The sequence below is a fragment of the Haliotis asinina genome, chromosome 2 (genome assembly GCF_037392515.1).
Source record: "Haliotis asinina isolate JCU_RB_2024 chromosome 2, JCU_Hal_asi_v2, whole genome shotgun sequence".
Classification (NCBI taxonomy): Eukaryota; Metazoa; Mollusca; class Gastropoda; order Lepetellida; family Haliotidae; genus Haliotis; species Haliotis asinina.
In genome coordinates, this window is record NC_090281.1 from 40,750,526 (window position 1) to 40,772,820 (window position 22,295).

The 22,295-nt window shown below is 40.3% G+C and overlaps 1 protein-coding gene across 1 annotated transcript in view; it reads right to left on the bottom strand.

The window, feature by feature from the left end:
- Positions 1–22,295, bottom strand: part of LOC137271804 (dopamine beta-hydroxylase-like) — a 153,491-nt gene that overhangs the window by 12,945 nt on the left and 118,251 nt on the right. The window contains exons 5-6 of the mRNA XM_067804204.1: positions 1,301–1,477; positions 985–1,087 (exon numbers count right to left, since the gene is read on the bottom strand). Of these exons, the coding sequence (XP_067660305.1) occupies positions 985–1,087; positions 1,301–1,477 (280 nt within the window). The remainder of the gene's footprint in view (positions 1–984; positions 1,088–1,300; positions 1,478–22,295) is intronic.

A 22,295-nucleotide genomic window follows, 5' to 3' on the forward strand; every position in this document is an offset into this window, starting at 1 on the left:
ACCCACGGCTTGCCTTGCCTATACAGAAGAGGTTACTGCGCTTTGTTTCGGGTTCATTAAGGGTCAGTTAATTCATTTTGTGTAATAAGAACATGGAACACCTTTTGAACTTTCTGACCCGTGACCGCATGAATACATGGTATATTCATAAGTTATTGTGCCTCATTTAAATACACCATACCAGCCGACCGGTGACTCAGCAAGGTCACGTGACGATGTAAAGCGCGCACGTTTTGGAAAACTCACCGCCATCGCTAATATGCTTAATTACTATGCATCTCTCTCTATTGATGAAGGCTCGGATCATTACCTGCATGAGTGCATAACATCAAACATCCGTGATCTCACCTTGCTGACCTGTGGGGTCATGCATCCGTTTGCATATTAATGAATTATCGTGCATTATCAAATCGGATTCACCAGGTCCACCAAAAGAAACTTCTCGGGACCGACTGGTTACTATTTTACAGGATATTTAAATCGGACACATATCCACACAACTAGTACTTGCTCAAGGCGCATAAGATCTGCACTACATATAAATACTTTTTTTCTGTAGTCAGTCTTATAAAACCTACCGTGAACACTGCTTTCTCATCTCACGATGTTTCCTAACGAGGCACTCATTCACAGCTGGGTGGACTGCAACACATAGTCACAGTAATTTGTCCAAGTTCACTGCACGCAGTGGTGCCTGCAACCGTGTGTCTGCACAAATTTATGTGGCCACCATCTGGTCACATACGAACGGATTCGTGGGTTCTTTTAAGAAGACAGGGTTGTGTACTGTACACTAGGTGCTGTGACAACACGGAAAGAGACTGCACACAAAGTTGACTCGAAGCTTTTTATACCCTTCACAAGTGTGATCCTGACATCCCAAACTCGCTGGATTTCCTTCGTTAAGAATGATTTGTGAAAAATGTCAAACTTGTATAAATAAATATATGAAATGTAACATCCCGTTTTTAAGTATGCCATTACCTTGTATGTGTTCTGGATTGTTGTAATGAATCTCCAATAGAACATATGGGGTAGAATCAATACCCCCGACAGGAGAACCCGCCTCTTCAGGGTACACAATAGGCTGAAACATACACTTGTAAGTGCAAACATTGGACACACTACCCTGTAGTCAAACTATCAAATCTCAAGATACAAGAAATAACATCATTTACTGAATAAGTGAAAAGAATTGTGACATTTTCCAAGTTGTACGATTCCGTAAATTGTTCACATGATTATAAGATTTGCTGTTAGTTGTTAAAAGTGATAGATGTAAACATCGGCATTAACTTACCCCCGCTCCCATCGCCCATGCACCTATGACGTTTCGGCATTTACTCAGTGTAGGTGGTTTGTTTTCACCCTCCCCTGGTCCACTATAAAATGGCATGTTGTCCTCCACGCCAACACAGTGGAATACTTCAATGTGATGAACCACGTCTTCATTTCCTCTGTCTATTACGCCTTCGTACTGTAAACCATCATGTCCTTTAAATGACGAGTCAGTTGTTAAATGGTTAATGTTAAGTATCTTCTCATTACGTGGTGCAGTATGACGTAATTCATGACAATAGGAACAGTATCATGTACTATCTACGGTGTACATATTAATTGTATATAATATATTCCATTCCAAAATGTCAGCTTAAATGTTCATATCCGTTTGGGAATTCCATACATGCCATACATTCCATACAGCTTTGAAAAGGTGTCAGTGACAATACAAAACGAAAAGGGCGATGTTTGATGTACACACAACGGTGTATACGCACGAGATCGATATGGAATACCATTGTTCACATTCCGTGTCTTTTTTTTGCCTACAAACTGAGTCAGGCTTGCATGCAGGTAATTTACAATGTATTGACTGAACAGATATGAACGTTCATCTTAACACAGGCTCAGGAAAACAATGTCACAAAATATGCCACAAAGTGTACCATGATAACACAGAGGTAACATCCAGTTTCCTATGTGAAGTTACCAATCCAAATAGTTCAAGGCGGTTTCATTGAGCCACACTGAACATGTCACATCAACTGAAATTTAAAGTCAGTGGTCGGGGGATCGCGAACATTTTGTAAGGTACCCAGCTGATCTGCTGTATGTAGGGAGGCTGTTTGATGTATGTTGCAGATCAAAGCATCCTCAACAAAAACAGAAATTTGACACCCACTGTACGAAGAATTATTGTGAGGGCGTAATTCCTTCCACTAATCTCTTCTACATACATGTCTCAGAAGTGCTGAACATGATCACAGTGATCAAGCTGTAGATATACATTGGTATAGACTAGACTGGAGAATATTACGTAGGCTGTTTGAAACTGTTACCGGAGCCCACAGGCCATAAAGCCGCCGTCATTAAGCAGGCTTGCTGTTTGAACCTGTTACAAGTCGCCATAAGACATACAGGCTGTTTGACTCCCTGATATTGGCGTCCATAAAGTACACGCACTGTCTGAACCTGTGATAGGCTGCCATAAAGCACGTAGGCTGTTTGAACATGTTATAGGCGGCCATTAAGCACGGGTGCTGTTTGAACCCGTTATAGGCAGTCATAAAACATACGTGCTGTATGGACTTGTTATAGACGACCATAAAGCACACGTACTGTTTGAACTTGTTATAAGCAGCCATAAAGGACGCGCGCTGTTTGAATTTGTTATAGGTAGTCATAAAACACTCGCACTGTTTGGATGTGTTATGGGCAGCCATAAAATACAACATTCTATTTGAACCTACTGTAGGCGGCCATAAAGCAATCGTGCTATTGGAACCTATTATAGGCAACCATAAAACATGTGTGCTTTATTAACCTGTTAAAGCTAGCTATAAAGCACTCGTGCTGTTTGAACATGTTTTGGACAGCATAAAACACACGTGCTGTTTGAATCTGTTTTAAGAGGCTATGAAGCAGGCATGCTGTTTGAACTTGGTATTGGCAGCCATAAAGCATGCATACTGTTTGAACATGTTAAGAATGGTGATTAAGCACTTGTAATGTCTGACCCGTTATAGGAAGCCATAAAGCATGCATGCTGTTTGAACCTGTTATAGGCGGTCATTAAGCACGTGTGCTGTATGAACCAGTGACAGAAGTTCATAAAGCACACTTGCTGTTTGAACTTGTTATAAATAGCCATGAAGTAAGCATGCTCTTTGAAACTGGTATTGCAGCCATAAAGTGCACGCGCTGTTTGACCCTGTTATAGGCGGCCATAAAGTACACACATGCTATTTGAACGTAGTGTAGGCGGCCATAAAGCACTCGTGCTCTTTGAACATATTATTGACAGCCATTAAACACGCGTGCTGTATGAACCAGTAATAGGCGGCCATAAAGCACTCATGCTGTTTGAACATGTTATGGACAGTATACAACACACGTGCTGTTTGAATCTGTTGTATGCGGCCATAAAGTATGCGGGCTGTTTGAAGTGAGTTAAAATTTAAAGTCAACAATATGGAGATTAACAATAATAAAAGGTAGATTTTACAACCCTGCCAACGAAGGACAGTAAAATATCACAGATATACATGTAAAACTAGTAATTAAATCTAAAACGTTTTAGCTATAAGGGACAACACAAAATAAAAATAGGCTATAGATCGCCAACAACTGAAGGTAGATCACCATACTAGGGACCACGGGGACTTACATTACTTTTGCTACCTGCATGGACCCTAGCTGGATTTAAACCATCCCTAAAGCCACTGGCGAGTGTAGGAAAGTGTAGCCGAAATTTAAAATAACAAATATACTACGTTCTAAAAAATTGGTAAGTTTAAATTTGACTTTGAAAGTTTTGGGTCTTACATACCCTCTCACGGGGACAATAATTTTACGATACTTTTAACCCCCTTTGAGGATACAGCCACTAACATTCGCAGTTGCTAATTTATACTACCATTTATAAAAGACGTTATCTATATACAAAACATATTGTTAAAAATTTACCCACCAATTCTATTTCTTTTAAAAACAAAATCAAGTATTAAATGATAATTCACATTAGTAAAAAGATCCGTCATTGTTTTAACACTCACATATTTATCCCCTGTAATGGCAGGCACCCCTGGCGAGCCACCTCCTCGTGCTGGGTGCTGGGTGCTGGGTAATGCGAAGAGCTCGCCGACACCTCCGTTGTGGACCCGGGGGGATATTTGGTCCACCAACCTGTTTGCCGTGGGTTGCGGACCTGTGTCGGTGGAGGAAGGGATCCTGGTTGTTGAGGGCAACAGGGGCCTGCAACCGTGTTCCTGTTGCCTAACACACCACTTTGGCCCTGACTTCACCTAGACGGGTGATAGAATTGGCCCGATTCTATCAATCGGCTGGTCACGCCAAGCCCTGCGCATAGTGAATATACTTGCAGAATGCATTATCAATGGGTCTTGTTTTTCTGATCTAGAATGTATTAATTTTCGAATACATGAACTTGCCTAGAGTCCTATGCCAGAAGGCGGTGGCTCATGGGCCAATCTGGTGATATTAGACCTCTGAAATCTGTGATTCTTGGGAATGATGTCATGGGCTGAACCAGCCTGGCATTTATTCTTTTAGTTTTTCAGAGCATTTCAAGTCTTTATCTCTGGAGTATAACACCTCGGTATCCCTGATGTCGGCATCTCGGAGATCCGGTGCTATTTGACACCGTCCTTGTTGACACTCCATGGTGGGTGGGGAGCAGAGGTGCTGAATCATTTACTTTCGCCATGGCACTATCACATGCTGGTTCAACTCGTTCAGACAAGAAAAGACGTTTTGAGGATTTGGATCCCTCAGCTGGACAAAATTCTGACAGTGATTCCTGGCCACGATTTCTAGTCATTGAGGCTACTGATTTCCTTCCAATAAAATTAAATCCGTTTGCCATTTCAAAGGCCATTTCTGGCATTTGCGGTGAAGTAAACAACGTCACCCGTCTCCGCAGTGGTTCACTTCTTGTGGAGTGTGCACGGAGACAGCAATCTCTCAATTTGCTATCAATAAAAATATTTGCTAATATTGAGGTTGCTGTGTCTGTGCACAGAACACTAAACTCTTGTTCGTGACAGGGCTCGTTGCTTGTCCGCCATGTCTGAAGAAGAAATTGCTACAGAGTTAAAGGATCAGATGGTAACATCAGTGAAACGTTTCACGATAAGGAAAGATGGTTCAGTTATCAATACCAATACATATCTGATGACATTTGCTCGTTCATCACTTCCGGAGTCGATAAAGGCAGGCTATTTCAACATCGGGGTGGAGGTGTACGTCCCCACTCTACTTCGATGTTACAAATGTCCAAAGTTTGGGCATGGCTCCAACTCTTGTCACAACTCTGCAATATGTCATCGTTGTGGTGACAAACATGATGGCACTAACTGTCAGGAGGATTTCAGATGTTGACAACTGTGATGGTAGACATGCTGCATCATCAAAGTCTTGTCCAGTGTGGCAAATGGAATCCCAAATTATGAAAATAAAATGTCAAAACAATATTTCTTACTTGGAGGCAAAGAAATTGTTAAAAATTCAGGCGACACCCCAACTGACTAAAAGCTACTCTGCTACATTATCTCGATCTGTGATAACTTCATCCGTTTCTTGTCAGACAGACTTGACATGGGTCAAGTCTGAAAAACCTGTTTTGTCATCAACTTCTCCACCCCCAAAACTGACTGCCTCAGTTACTATGTCGACGTCTGGATCCCAGACAGACATTCCAACTGAGCCATCACAAACGACTTCTTCACAACGTACCATTTCACAGTCATCCAGCGATATATCCAAAAAGAAGAAAGGCAAAAAATTAAATAGAAACGTACCATCTACTGTGTCTTCTCCTTCAGAGGTCCCTCTTCAAAATTCATTTGGACCTCTCGATATGGAAATCACTCTGTCCCCGCAGGACTGGCGAAAGTCTAGCTATTCCCCCCATTCACGGGAACGTTCACCCATTGAGGCACCATGCCTCAACTGACCAATATAATCCAGTGGAATTGCAGAAGATTGAAGAATAACTTCAATGAGATCCACTTGTTGATACAGGATTTTAAACCGTCAGCATTATGTCTTCAGGAGACATATATGATAAATACAGATACGTTCCATGTACGACAATATAGTGATTATCACTCTTTTTCTCCTCCAGGAGATAAAGCAACTGGAGGTGCTTCTATTTTGGTACGACAAGGTACAATTCATAGCCCTGTCCCACTTCATACCAATCTTCAAACTGTAGCTGTTCGACTGACCCTGCATATTGCTTTGACTCTGTGCAGCTTATATATACCTCCATCTTCTGATATCTGTCTCACGGATCTACAGAATCAGTATGACCAGCTACCAAAGCCATGTATCATCATGGGCGATCTGAATGGACACAATCCGCTTTGGGGAAGTATTCATTTTAACAATAGAGGTAAAATCCTCGAGGAGTTTACATCAGATAATAATCTCTGCATTTTCAATGATGATTCAAACACCTGTTTACATCCAGCTACGGGAACATATTCTTCCCTGGATTTATCACTCTGTGATTCAACCATATATAATGAATTCGAATGGATGGTTCATGATGACCTGTGTGGGAGTGATCACTTCCCCACTATTCTCAAATTAATCAGCCCTGGTGATGATCCACCTGTATCAAGAAGGAACTTCGCCAAGGCTGATTGGTCATTATATAAGACTCTATGTACTGATCACTTAAAACATGATGTTTTAGTGAACAGTGAAGATCCTGTACAGTTATTTTCAGATATACTGAACACCATTGCTGACCAAACTATACCAAAGTCCTCTGCAATTCCTCAAATTCGTAAACCATGGTTTAATAATGAATGTAAACAGGCCAGAAAGTGTAGGAAGAAAGCAGAAAAATATTTCCGCAGACATCCTACTGTTCATAATTTAGATAAAGTTAAAATATCAAATGCCAAGGCTCGACGCGCCTTTAAACAGAATAAGCGTCAGTCTTGGAGGAATTATATTTCCAAAATAAACTCACGCACACCTATGTCCAAAGTGTGGAACATGGTCCAAAGAATTAAGGGCAAAGGATAAAAATCTACTGTTCATCATCTGAAGGATGGTGATAATCTTTTAACTGATAAAACTGACATTGCAAATAAACTTGGCCAAACACTCATCTTCATCAAATTATGTTCCCGAGTTTCAAAAGTATCAGAAACAACAGGAAAAGAAAAAAATCAATTTTACCTCAGACAATGGTGAAGATTATAATGAATTATTTTCACTACATGAGCTCAATACCGCCCTTAAGCAGGCTCATGATACAGCAACAGGACCTGATGATATCCACTATCAGCTCTTGAAGCATTTGCCCGAGTCGTGTTTGGAAACACTGCTAAGTATATTTGATGGACTTCGGGGAATTTCCCAACGTCTTGGCGTAATGCCATTGTAGTTCCCATTCCAAAACCTGACCGGGATCATTCTGATCCGTCTAATTACAGACCAGTCTCTTTAACGAGTTGTGTCTGTAAAACCATGGAACGTATGGTCAACAATAGATTAACATGGTATCTTGAAACCTTATAACAAATATTCAATGTGGTTTCAGGAAAAATCGTAGCACCATTGATCATTTGGTACGTCTAGAATCCTTTGTTAAAAATGCTATAGTCAATAAAAACATGCTGTATCAATTTTCTTTGATCTTGAGAAAGTTTATGATACGACCTGGAAACATGGCATTTTGAAGGACTCCATGATTTAGGTTTGCGAGGCCGTTTGCCTCTTTTTATATCACAGTTTTTACATGACCGGCAATTTCAAGTCCGCGTGGGTTCTACCCTGTCTGACCATTACAATCAGGATCAGGGTGTCCCCCAAGGCAGTATTTTGTCTGTCACTTTATTTAGCATTAAAATCAACAGTTTATCCAAGGTTTTAAATGATTCAATTGATGGATCACTTTTTGTGGATGATTTTAATATTTCTTGTCGTGGTAAAAACATGCATACTATTGAACGGCAACTACAGTTGTGTTCAAATATACTCATGGAAAAATTTAAGGGAATGCATGAAATAACTGTGACTTTTAATCTTTGAATCGGTAAGAGAAAAGTTCATACAGATGAAAAGGCTTTTGTCAAGTGATGAAAATCAATATCGGGTGTGTCCCCCTTGTCTTTGGAGAACTGCTTGGCATCGTCGTGGCATGCTGCGAATGATTGTACAGATGGTACCAATCGGAATTCTACGCCACTCTTCCTGAAGAGTCACGAAAAGTTCATCCAAATTGTTGGGTTGAACAGGTTTGTCCCGAACATTGCGGCCAAGAACATCCCACAGATGTTCGATGGGGTTAAGGTCAGGACTTTTAGCCGGCCATTGCAACACCCGGACACCTGCAGCCCTCAGTCTGTCCCGACAAACATGAGGGCGGGCATTGTCATGATGGAACTCGAACATTCGACCTGCTGTACGCGCAAAGGGGGTCACAATCGGCTTCAAGATCTCTTCACGATATCGTACATCTGTTATCCTGCCATCAACACGCACAAGATCTGTTTTGTGGTTAAAGGTAAATCCCACACCATAACAGAGCCAATCTATAACGATCATGCTGTTCGATGGTGCAGGCACTGTGACGTTCCCCAACGCGTCTCCAAACTCGAATTCGACCGTCATTATGGTGCAGTGTGTACCTGCTCTCATCACTTAACATGGTGTTTCTCCATTGACGTAGGGTTGTTCCTCCATGGTTCCGTGCCCACAGTCTCAAGCGCTTGTATTGCTCAGTCATGTTGATTCCCACCAATGGACGGCGACTTTTTAGACCAGCCGATTTAAGACGATTACGCACTGTACGTGAACAAATTCTGACGTTGGTTCTCCGCCTGAATTCCGTATTGATTTTAGAGGAGGATTTGAACCTGCCTCAGGCGGTCATCCCGTGGGGTGGTTTTCTTTTTCCGTCCCCGACCACGCCTCATTTTGACGTCACCAGTCGCTCTGTAGAGATTCTAAAGTCTGCATATCACACTAACAAGCTTGTGAAAAGTTGCTGCAACCTGTCGTAATGTGCTTCCACCATTAACCATGCAAATTGCCTCCCATTTCTGTGCCAAAGTTGAGTACTGTCTCGCCATGTCAACAATGTTTTTAACCGTTGTGTTTGACAGTGCACATACATGTAACGTGTAAATCTAAGTGCATTATGGTGAGTTTGAGTGAACTGCTCTTCACGAAAACGATAATACACGGCGCTGAAGTTAGTAAACAGAAATTTTGAATTGCCCTAAGAAACATGCGTTCCCTTATTTTTTTCCATGAGTATAAAATACATAAATGGTGTCTTGAAAACGGGTTCACATTTTCTAAGTCCAAAACTAATTGTATACACTTTTGTAGAAAATATAAGCCGCATAAGGACCCTGAACTATCTTTAAATGGCACTCCCATCTAAGTTGTAAAGGAGGCCAAGTTCTTGGGTTTAATTTTCGATTCTCATTTAACCTTCTTACCACACATCAAATCTCGTAAAGCTAAATGCCTGAAGGCACTAGACTTGCTGAAAGTTGTTTCCAATTCAAAGTGGGAAGAGGATCAAACTACCCTCTTACACCTATATCGATCACTGGTCCGTTCGAAACTCGATTATGGCTCCATCGTATATGGTGGAGCCTGTAAAAGCAACCTTAAAATTCTTGATTCTATCCACCACCAAGGTCTAAGACTGTGTCTTGGGTCGTTCAGAACCTCACCTGTTGACAGTCTCTACGTTGACGCCGATGAACCATCTCTTACACAACGCCGTATAAAACTGTCTTTACAATATATTTCCAAATTATACGCTAATAAATTAAACCCTGCCTATAATTGTGTGTTCAATCCCCTTCATGAGGATTTATACAACAAGAAATTTTCTCTTGTTCCGCCTCTAGGGCACAGAATTAAACCCGTTCTTTCTTCTGCCGGCATTGGGGTGGAAAACATAGCTCCTTCCCGTCTTCTCCCCCTTGGCAGTTGGTTAGGACGGAGGTCACAAGTTGACCTAACATTAACTACATTTAAAAAATCAGAAACTAATGAACTACAATATGAACAAGAATATAGTCAATTAAAAATTAAATATAGTCATTACAAACCCTTATTTACAGATGGGTCCAAGGACGGTGGTGCAGTGGCTTGTGCCACTGTCATTGGATCTAGGACAATATCTACTAGAATACCAGATAGCAGCTCAATTTTTACTGCAGAAGCTAACGCTATATTAACAGCCCTTAAATATATTCAAAGGCACCCTAAACATAAGCAATACATAATCTATTCAGACTCTCTTTCTTGCCTTCAGGCTATTAAAAATCTTTCTTGTAAACATCCACTTTTAATTGAAATTATTGAATTATATAATGATCTTGCTACTGGCCAATGCGACATCGTCTTTTGTTGGTTACCAAGCCACGCTGGCATTTCTGGTAACACAATGGCCGATCTTGCTGCCAAGGCGGCACTCAACAAATCTGTGACACCAGTTCTTATTCCATACACTGATTATAAACATACAATTAGATCTTATATCCGTGAGCTGATGCAGAAGAGTGGGACATTCAAGTAGGTATCAACAAATTACATGAAATTAAACCCTACATCGGTTATACTTACTTGAGTTGTCAGTCCAGATTTGAGGAGGTCATTCTGCGACGATGTCGCATTGGCCATACGAGATATACTCACGAATATATATTAAAAGATGAAGATCCTCCGTTTTGTATCTCTTGTGATGAAAGAATCACAGTCAAGCATGTTTTGCTTGACTGCGTTGAATATTCCATCTCAAGGGATAACTATTTTAAATCACGAACTATGAAGGATCTTTTTAATAATGTTAGTCATCATTTAATCATTGCGTTTTTAAAAGAATTAGATTTGTTACATGACTTGTAAATGGATAATATTTTATGATCGGAAGTTGAGTTAGCAACTAAGATTGTTAGCGGCTGTATTCTCGAAGGGGGTTGAAGTACCGTAAAATTATTGTCCTCCCGAGAGGGTACGTAAGTCCCAAAACAGCTGAAGTCAGATTGAATCTTCCACATTTTTAGCCGTAGAATATGTGTCATTTTAATTTGTGGCTAATCTTGCATACAGTCGCCAGCAGCTGAGGGGATGGTGTAAATCCAGCTAGGGACAATGCAGGTAGCAGAGGTATTGTAAGTCCCCATGGTCCCTAGTATGTTGATCTACCCTCTGTTGTTGGCGATCTATGGCCTGTTTTTATATTGTTCTGTCCAAATAGTGATACTATTATATTTTTTTAAGTTTCCATGCTAGTTTTAATACTACCTGTGATAGTCTAGTGGTTTTACTGTCCTCCGTCGACAGGTTCTTAAGCACATATATTTCTTTTTTATGCCACGTATGTTCTCGTCACGATATGGCTGTAATACTGCCGATGTGACGTTAAATATTAACTCACTCACTCACTCGTAATGGCAAAATCAACGCAGTCAAACAAGACATGCTTCACTGTGATGACTTGATCACAAGGGGTACAAAACGGAGGGTCGTCAGCTTTTATCAAATACGCAAGAGTATATATACTATGGCCTATACGACATCGTCGCATGATGACCTTTTCAAATCTGGACTGACAAACCAAGTGGGCATAACCAATATAAGGTTTTATTGCATGCAATTTGTTAATACCTACTTGAGGGTCCCACTTCACGTGTATAAGATCTAAAGGTATTTTTATAACCTGAGTATGGAATAAGAAGTGGTGTCAAAGATTTGTTGATTGCCGCCTTAGCAGAAAGATCGGCGATTGCGTTGCCGGAAATGCCTACGTGGCTGGGTAACCAACAGAAAACGATGTCGTATTGGCCAGTAGCAAGATTATTATACAATAATGTCAATTAAAAGTGGATGTTTACAAGAAATATTTTTTTATAGTCTGATGGCAAGAAAGAGAGTCTGAATAGGTTATATACTGTTTATGTTTAGGGTATCTTAAGAGCTGTTAATATAGCGTTAGCTTCAGCTGTGAAAATAGAACTGTTGTCTGGTAATGTAGAAGATATTGTTCTGGTTCCAATGACAGTGGCACACGCCACTGCGCCACCGTCCTTGGACCCATCTGTAAATAAGGATTTATAATTGCTATATCTATGTTTTAATTGATCATATTCTTGTTTGTATTGTAATTCATTAAGTTCTGTAGTTAAGGTTAGGTCCACTTGGGGCCTAACCAATTGCCAAGGAGGAGAAGAATAAGTCGAGAAGGAGCTAGAATGCTAGAAGCAGTAAGAAATGGTTTAATTCTGAGCCCAAGAGGCGGAACAAGGGAAGACTTTTTGTTATACAAATCCTCATAAAGAGGATTAAAGACACAATTAAATGCAGGATTAGACTCATTAGAAGCTAATTTTGTAATGTATTGTAAATATGGTTTTATACAGTGTTGGTTGAGAGAAGGCTCATCAGCTTCGACGTAGAGACTCTCGATAGGAGAGGTTCTAAAAGAACCAAGAAAAAGTCTTAGGCCTTGGTGGTGCACAGAATCATGTAGGTTTAGGTTGCTTTGACAAGATCCACCATATACGATGGAACCGTAATCATGTTTAGATCGCACCAGTAATCTTTACAAGTGAAGAAGGGTATTTTGATCCCCTCCCCATTTTGAATTAGAAACAAGCTTTAATAAATCGAGTGCACTCAGACATTTGGCTTTAAGGGATTTAAATGTGAATCGAAAATAAGTCCCAAGTACATGGCCTCCTTGACCACTTTGATTGGGGTAACACTTAGAAATAATTCTTGGTCTTTATGAGGTTTATATTTACGAAGAAAGTGGGTACAATTGGTTTTTTATTTAGAAAATTTGAAGACGTTTTCAAGACACCATTTATCTATTTTGTTTAAACACAACTGTAGCTGCCGTTCAATAGTATGCATATTTTTCCCATGACAAGAAAATCATTCACAAATAACGATCCATCTATTGAATCGTTTGAAACTTTAGAGAAACTGTTGATCTTAATGCTAAAAAGAGTGACAGACAAAATACTGCCTTGTGGAACACCCTGATCCTGATTGTAATGATCAGACAGGGTAGAACCCATACGGACCCGGAATTGTCTGTCTTTTAAAAAGTTGGCTGTAAATTCAGGCAAACGACCCCTCAAGAGCGGTATAGAGCTCATGAATAGGAAATAGTTCATTATAGTCTTCCCTATTATCAGAATTGAAATTAATAGGTTTCGTTTCTTGTTGTCTTTGATACTGCTGGAACTTAGATACATAATTCGAAGAGGAATATTTAGTGAGAGTTTCGCCCAGTTTATTCGCAATATCTGATTTATCAGTAAGCAATTGGTCTCCATGTTTCAGATGATGGACACTAGATTTAGTACCTTTACCTTCAATTTTCTGAACCAGGTTCCATACCTTGGACATTGGTGTCCGAGTATTTATTTTGGATACATAATTTTGCCAAGATTGGCCTTTGTTCTGTACGCCGTGCTTTAGCATTTAAAATTTAAAATTTATATAAATTACGAAGGAAATAATGTTCTGCTTTTTTTCCTGCCTTCCTAGGTTGTTTGCAGTCATCGTTGAACCACGGTTTTCAAATATGGGGTACTGCAAGGAATTAGGTATACTCTCATCAGATATGGAATTCAATTCACCAGAAAAGCATTTAATAGCACCCGGAACGTCAATAAAACGTTCAGGTTTAAGTGTTGTAGCACACGGTGTTTTATATAAAGACCAGTTAGCTTTTTTCAAATTCCGCCTTGATGCAGGAACATCAGATGGAGTTATAGATTTTAGTATAGTAGGAAAATGGTCACTTCCACACAGGTCATAGTAGACTGACCATTCAAATTCATTTAATAGTTCTGAATTTGTGAGTGACAAGTCGAGAGCAGAATAAGTCCCTGTACCAGGGTGTAAATATGTGTTGGAACCATCATTATAAATTCATAAATCATTGTCAGAACTAAAGTCCTCTAATAATTTACCTTTAGCGTTTGTGGTTACACTTCCCCAGAGTGGACTGTGCCCATTCAGATCTACAATTATAATACGGGGTTTCGGGAGTTGGCCATACAGAGCTTGAAGATCAGTTTTGTGAAACGTCGAAGACGGAGATATATAGAGAGAGCATAATGTAAATTCAAATGCAAGGTTAGTCGCACTGCAACGGCCTGAAGATTAGTAGTAAGTGAAACAGGGCTATGGATAATGTTCTCTTTCGCTAGAATGGAAGGTCCTCCAGTGGCCTTATCACCTGGAGGTGAAAAGCAATGATATGCTTTGTAATAACGAAGGTCAAAAGTATCTGTTTTAAATGTAGACAGATCGCCGAAATCTAGTAGCTGTGATTCATGTAAATTAATCCTCGATCCTGCAGTTCCACTGTACAATATTATTGGAATAAACTATCTTTTGGGGGGATTTATTGGGGATCTACTCCGCACTCTTTTGGAGGGCGACAAGCTATGTGCCCTGGAATGGACGTTTTCAGACACGTCCATGACCTCCACAGATCCATATTTGTTGTGTAGCTGAATTCTATTTTCCGACCCTTTCGTGGCTCTTCCACTAATTGTTTTGAGGCCTCATACTTCAGTTTAGTTTTGCTTGCAGTATCTGGCTGAATATCAGATGACGATTGAGATTGTGAACGCGACTGAGAGGATGACTTAGGATCAAAAGATGACTCTGACTGCTTTTGTGCTTCAATAGGAAGAGATTCCGTAGTTTGAGATGATGTAGTAGGATATAAAATCTGGGGAGAATCACATTTGACCGAAGTCAAATTTGTTTGACAGCTTGTGGAAGAGGTAGATATTTTATGGCTTGGTTCAGTTGATGTATTGGTTATAGAAGCATAGCTGTCTCTTTACAAGTTTTTTGGCATCAGAGAAACTGATATTTTGGGTAAATTTGATCTTGTTAATTTCCATGTGTTCTTTCCAAATCGGGCATCCGTGGCGAGCCACCTCCTCATGGTGGGTGCTGGATTACTCTAAGAGCTCGCCGACACCCCCGTTGTGGCCCCGGGGGGATATTTGGTCCACCAACCCGTTTGCCGTGGGTTGCGACCCTATGTCGGTGGAGGAAGGGATCCTGGTGGTTGAGGGCAATAGGATCCTGCAACCGTGTTCCTGTTGCTCAACACACCACTTTGGCCCTGACTTCACCTAGACGGGTGGTTGAAGGGGCCCTGTTCAACCAATCGGCTGGTCATGCCATGCCCTGTGCATGGACAACATTCTGGAAAGTATGTACTTTAATTACTGTGAATCTTTGATAACGAAAGTTCACATTCTAATTTCATGTTATATATGTTTGTCTAGTGTCTGATGCCAGAAGGCGGTGGCTCATGGGCCAATCTGGAGATACTGACCTCTAAATTCTGAGCTTCTTAAGGGGAATGGCATGGGCCGAACGAGCCTGACATTTCTTCTTTTGGACATCTTAGCTATTTACGTCTGTATCTCTGGAGTATAACATCCCTGTAGCTCTGATCGTGCAGTTTGGTTTCCACTGTAGGATCGTCCTTGTTGACACTCGATGGCGGGTGGAGAGCAGAGATGCGGAATATTATTAATCTACCATGGCTCTAAACCTACTCTCTGGTTCAAAGAAAAATAAACGTAGACATCTTTCAACATCATCTGATGATGAAGCGTCTTCTGCAGAAGTGGATACTTGGCCAAGATTTTTGGTCATTGAAGCAACAGATGGAAGTCCATTGAAACTGAATCCATTTGCCATTTCTAAGGGCATCAAAGGTGTCTGTGGTGAGGTGACAAACGTAACAAGGCTTCGTTCTGGTTCACTCCTTATTGAATGTGCCCGGAGGCAACAGTCCATCAACCTGTTAGGATTAAAACAGTTCGTTAACACGCCAGTTGTTGTCTCTGCACACAGATCATTGAATACTTGCAAAGGCATTGTCTGAGACAGATCTCGTTGTCCGGCATATATGTCGGAGGAAGACATTGTTAGAGAACTGAAACATCAAGGAGTGACGTCTGTAAAGCGTTTTACGAGAAAACAAGATGAAAATATCATTAACACAAATACCTACTTGTTTACGTTTGGACTGTCAACTATACCAAAAGCCGTTAAAGCAGGTTATTTCAACATCCCAGTGGACGTGTACATACCTAATCCACAGAGATGTTTCAGATGCCAAAAATTTGGTCATGGTGCCAAGTCATGTACACGAAAGACAGTATGCTCCCGTTGCAGTGGGGATCATGATAACAGTGAATGCACAGAGGCCATCAGATGTGCCAACTGTACTGTTGAGCACATGGCATCATCCAAATCCTGTCCAAATTTCGAGTATGAAGCAAAACTTCTAAAAATAAAAATCACAAACAACCTCTCCTATCAAGAAGTCAAAACGTTTTTATCCTTGCAGTCTCAGAGTCGATCATATTCATCCACTGTTTCTGCCCCTGTTCATGGCCTTGTCGAAAAGGTTTCCACTTCATGTCAGACAACTATATCTTGGGTGCAGGACAAACAAATCACTCTCAATGAACAAAATAGCATTTCTGAAAATCAACCAGGTTTAATAACGTCGGCTTCACAGACAGAAGTAGACCTAGAGATTGAATCAAACAAACAGTCAGGAAAAGGAAGAGCCACTTTGACGAATAAAGATAAAAAAACAGCAGCGAAGGGCAAAAGCTCTACACCATTTACAAGTACCATCTACCCCATCTGTAACGGATCATAATCCATTTGAACCTCTCGATATGGAGGTTACTCCTTCACAACCAGTACATGGGAAAATCGTTCTTCTCGTACGCGATCCCCTGTTGAGCTGCCATGAAGAGTACTACCAATTTTATACAATGGAATTGCAGGGGTCTTAGGAACAATTTCAACGATCTACAGTTATTATCTCAAGATTTTAAACCATCAGCTTTTAGTCCTTTTAGTGTACAAGAGACATACCTGAAAAGTACTGATAGATTTGAATTGCGTCAGTTCAATTCCTATAATTCATTCTCACCCCCAGGGGATAAAGCCACTGGTGGTGTTTCTGTTCTGGTGAGGCAGGGTGTTATTCATAGCCCTGTTCCTCTTAAAACAAAACTTCAGGCTGTTGCTGTCCGTCTTACTTTACAGATAACCTTTACACTTTGTTCTTTGTATACTCTCCTTCTTCGGTTATTCAGCAGTCCGATCTTCAGGATCTTTTTGATCAGCTTCCAAAGCCCTGTCTCATCATGGGTGATCTTAATGGCCATAACTCTCTGTGGGGAAGTTCCACAACTAACCATAAAGGTAAACTCCTTCAGGATTTCATTTCAAATAATATCTTATGTATATGTAATGATGGATCAGCCACATACTTGCATCCTGGTACAGGAACATATTCCGCTCTTGATCTGTCACTAACAGAACCAGTTATTTATACCGAATTCGAATGGTCAGTCCACGATGACCTGGGTGGAAGTGACCATTTTCCCACAATATTTTCAGCTATAAACCCTAATGATGATCCTCCCCCAACAAGGCGGAATTTTAAAAGGGCCAACTGGACTTTATTTCGGACTCTTTGTTCTGACCAGTTGAAATATGAATGTTTTGACAATGTTATAGATCCTATTCAGTTGTTTTCGGACAAGCTAAATGAAATAGCTGATGAAACTATTCCTAAGTCCTCTGCAACACCACACATTCGTAAACCATGGTTTACTGATGGTTGCAAACAGGCCAGGAAATGTAGGAAGAAGGCAGAGAAATACTTTCGCCGGCATCCAACAGTTCACAATTTCAATAATGTTAAAATAAATAGTGCCAAGGCTCGACGTGTTTCTAAACAGAATAAGCGTCATTCTTGGTGAAACCACGTTTCCCAAATAAATTCTCGTACACCTATTTCAAAGGTGTGGAACATGATTCAAAGAATAAATGGCAAAGGTTCCAAATCTACTGTTCATCATCTGAAAGATGGTGACAGTTTATTGACAGATACAGTTGACATTGCCAATAAGCTTGGGGAAACTCTTGCCAAACATTCGTCTTCGTTAAATTACAGTCCAGAATTTCAAAAATATCAGAAACAACAGGAGAATAAGAGATTGAATTTTAACTCGAACAATGGTGAAGACTATAATGAATTATTTTCATTACATGAACACCATACTGCACTTGATACAGCAACAGGGGCTGATGACATCCACTATCAGCTCCTGAAGCATTTGCCCGAATCATGTTTGGGAACACTGCTACATATTTTTGATTCAAAATGGACTTCGGGCAATTTCCCAGCTTCCTGGCGTAATGCCATTGTAGTCCCTATTCTAAAACCTGGCCGGGACCATACTGATCCTTCGAATTACAGACCAATCTCTTTAACGAGTTGTGTCTGTAAAACCATGGAACGAATGGTCAACAATAGATTAACTTGGTATCTTGAAACCCATAACCTTATAACAACAATGTGGTTTCAGGAAAAATCGCAGCACCCTTGATCATTTGGTACGACTAGAATCGTTTGCTAAAAATGCCATAGTAAATAAACAACATGCGGTATAAATATTCTTTGATCTTGAGAAAGCGTATGATACCATCTGGAAGCATGGCATCTTAAAGGATCTACATGATTTTGGTTTAAGAGGTCGTTTACCTCTTTTTATATCACAGTTTTTGACTGACAGGCAATTTCAAGTTCGAGTGGGTTCAACCCTGTCTGACCATTATAATCAGGATCAGGGTGTCCCACAAGGGAGTATTTTGTCTGTTTTAAATGATTCGACTGACGGATCACTTTTTGTGGATGATTTTAATATTTCTTGTCGTGGTAAAAATATGCATACTATTGAGAGGCAACTGCAGTTGTGTTTAAACAAAATTATTAAGTGGTGTCTTGAGAGTGGTTTCAAATTTTCTAAATCCAAAACTAATTGCATACATTTCTGCCGTAAATATAAACCACACAAAGACCCAGAACTGTTTTTAAATGGCACTCCCATCAAAGTTGTCAAGGAGGCCAAGTTCTTAGGTCTGATTTTTGACTCACATTTAACGTTTCTGCCACATATCAAATCCCTAAAAACTAAATGCCTGAGAGCACTTGATTTATTGAAAGTGGTGTCTAATTCAAAGTGGGGAGGTGATCAAGCTACTCTCCTGCATTTATATAGATCACTTGTCCGTTCGAAGCTTGACTATGACTCCGACCCGTGAAGGTCCAGGGGTAGAATAGGCCTTCAGCAACCCATGCTTGCCATAAAAGGTGACTATGCTTGTCGTAAGAGGCGACTAACGGGATCGGGTGGTCAGACTAGCTGACTTGGTTGACACATGTCATCGGTTCCCCATTGCGCAGATCGATGCTCATGTTGTTGATAACTGGACTGTCTGGTCCAGACTGGATTATTTACAGATCGTCGCCATATAGCTGGAATATTGCTAAGTGCGACGTAAAACTAAACTCACTCACTCACTCACTCACTCACTCAATTGACTATGGCTCCATTGTATATGGTGGAGCCTGCAAAAGCAACCTACAGCTATTAGATTCTGTCCATCATCAAGGTCTAAGGCTTTGTCTTGGCTCCTTTAGAACTTCTCCTGTTGACAGCCTTTACGTTGAGGCTGATGAGCCTTCTCTCAATCAACGCCGTATAAAACTATCTTTACAGTACATTACAAAATTATCCTCTAATGAGTCTAATCCTGCATTTAATTGTGTCTTTAATCCCCTTCATGAGCATCTGTATAAGAAAAAGTCTTCCCTTGTTCCACCCCTTGGAGTCAGAATTAAACCATTCATTGCTGCTGCTGGCATTGAGCTAGAAAATATAGCTCCTTACCGACTTCTCTCTTCTCCTCCTTGGCAGTTGGTTAGGCCACTAGTGGACCTAACATTAACTACGTTTAAAAAATCAGACACTAATGAATTACAATATAAACAAGAATATCATCAAGTAAAAAGTAAATATAGCAATTACAAAACCTTATTTACAGATGGGTCCAAGGACGGTGGTGCAGTGGCTTGTGCCACTGTCATTGGATACAGAACAATATCTTCAAGAATTCCAGATAACAGCTCTATTTTCACTGCAGAAGCAAACGCCATCTTAACAGCTCTTAAATATATTCAAAGACACCCTAAACATAAACAATATATAATTTTTTCTGACTCTCTTTCTTGCCTCCAGGCTATTAAAAACCTGTCATGTAAACATCCACTTTTAATAGAAATAATTGAATTGTATAATAATCTTGCTACCGGCCAATACGACATCGTCTTTTGTTGGTTACCAAGCCATGTGGGTATTTCTGGTAACAGAATGGCCGATCTGGCTGCCAAGGCAGCACTCAGCAAGTCTGTGACTCCACTTCTTATTCCGTACTCAGACTATAAAACTGCTATTAGATCTTATATCCGTAATCTGATGCAAAGGAAGTGGGATACCCAGGTAGGTATCAACAAATTACATGAAATAAAACCTTATATCGGTTACACTTACTTGGGTTGTGAGTCCAGATTTGAGGAGGTCATTATGCGACGATGTCGCATTGGCCATACGAGGTATACTCACGAATATCTATTAAAAGATGAAGATCCTCCGTTTTGTATCTCCGTTTTGTATGTCCTGCTTGACTGTATTGAATATTCCATCACAAGGGGTAATTTTCTTCACTCACGAACTTTGAAGGATCTTTTTAATAATGTTACCTCTCATTTAATTATTGCATTTTAAAAAGACTTAAATTTGCTAAATGAATTGTAAATAGATAAACATTTTATTCTTGGAAGTTTGGATTAGTAACTTAGAGTGTTAGTGGCTGTATCCTCGAGGGGGTTAAAGCACTGTACAATTATTGTCCTCCTGAGACGGTACGTAAGTCCCAAAACATTTAAAGTACATGAAAACGTTCCACTGTTTCTAATCGTAGAATAACTGTCTTTTTACTTTATGGCTAGATTTCCTGAATTGTTAACGGCTGAAGGGATGATGTAAATCCAGCTAGGGTCCATGCAGGAAGCAAATGTACTGTAAGTCCCCATGGTCCCTAGTATGGTGATCTACCTTCTGTCGTTGGTGATATATAGCCCGTCTTTTATATTGTGTTGTCCAAATAGTAATATTAGTTTTAACTTTCCACACTAGTTTTAAATTGTAACTGTGACATTCAAGTTGTTTTACTGTCCTTTGCTGACAGGTATATTTATGAAATACATATTATCTCTTTCAGTGTTAAATGTTCTCGTCACGATATAAACTCACTCACTCACTCTTTCCAAATCGGACACTCTGTTGAAAAAGATTAATGGTTTCCTGAACACAAGTGCATTTTTTAAATGCACTTGTACAATCTTCTGTTGTGTGAGTCTTCTCACCACAGTGAGCACACACAGCGGACAATGTACAAGTAATTTACACCATGGCCGTACTTCTGGCATTTAAAACAATTGAGCGGGTTCGGAATGTACACGTCAACCTTGATGTTGCAGTAACCAGCCTTCAATGATTTTGGAGCTGTCGGAGATGAAAAGGAGAACAGATAAGTGTTGACTGGAACAGTTTCATTGTTTTACGGGTTGAAAAACGTTTAACGTAGAGCACACCTTGATCTTTCATTTCGTACACAATATTAAGTTCTGACATTTCAGCAAATAGTCGAACGCAGTCTCTGACGATGCCTTTGCTTGCATTTAAGGTCTTGTGGGCAGAGACAGTAACTGGAACGCCGACGAACGATTCAGTGCTCATAAGGTTGGCTAATTGCTGTCCAACCAGCAGCGCCCCTGACCGTAACTTTCTTATGGTCTCTTCTTCTTCTTCTTATGGTATTACTTCTCCAGCAATACCCCGAATACCCTTAAATATTGCGAAAGGGTTCAGCTTTAAAGGTGTCTTGTCAATAGTTTCAATCACTCAAAAACGAGTCCAAAAATCAATTGATTTGGACGGCCGCAGGTCATCATCAATATGATCAGTTTCCAGAGGACGTTTGGTTTTCTTAGTTGGGGTTTCATAAGCCATGTTTAATGTTTATATTTTCATCATCCGAGCTCCCTAACCAGGACCCACCACGAGGAGGTGGCCGTTCACTGGTGCCAGTTGGATGAAGAGGAATGCTTGGCTAGGGTTTCGCAAAGCTTATTGGCAATGTCAGCCTTTTCGGTCAATAAATTATTACCATCCTTCAAATGGTGGGGCACCCGTGGCGAGCCACCTCTAAGACAAAGAAAAAACAGTTACTACCAAAAAGTGTGTCTGTCATTAGTTTAGTGTTGAAGGTTGTTGAGCCTTTATTAAATACTTTGTAATGGAGCA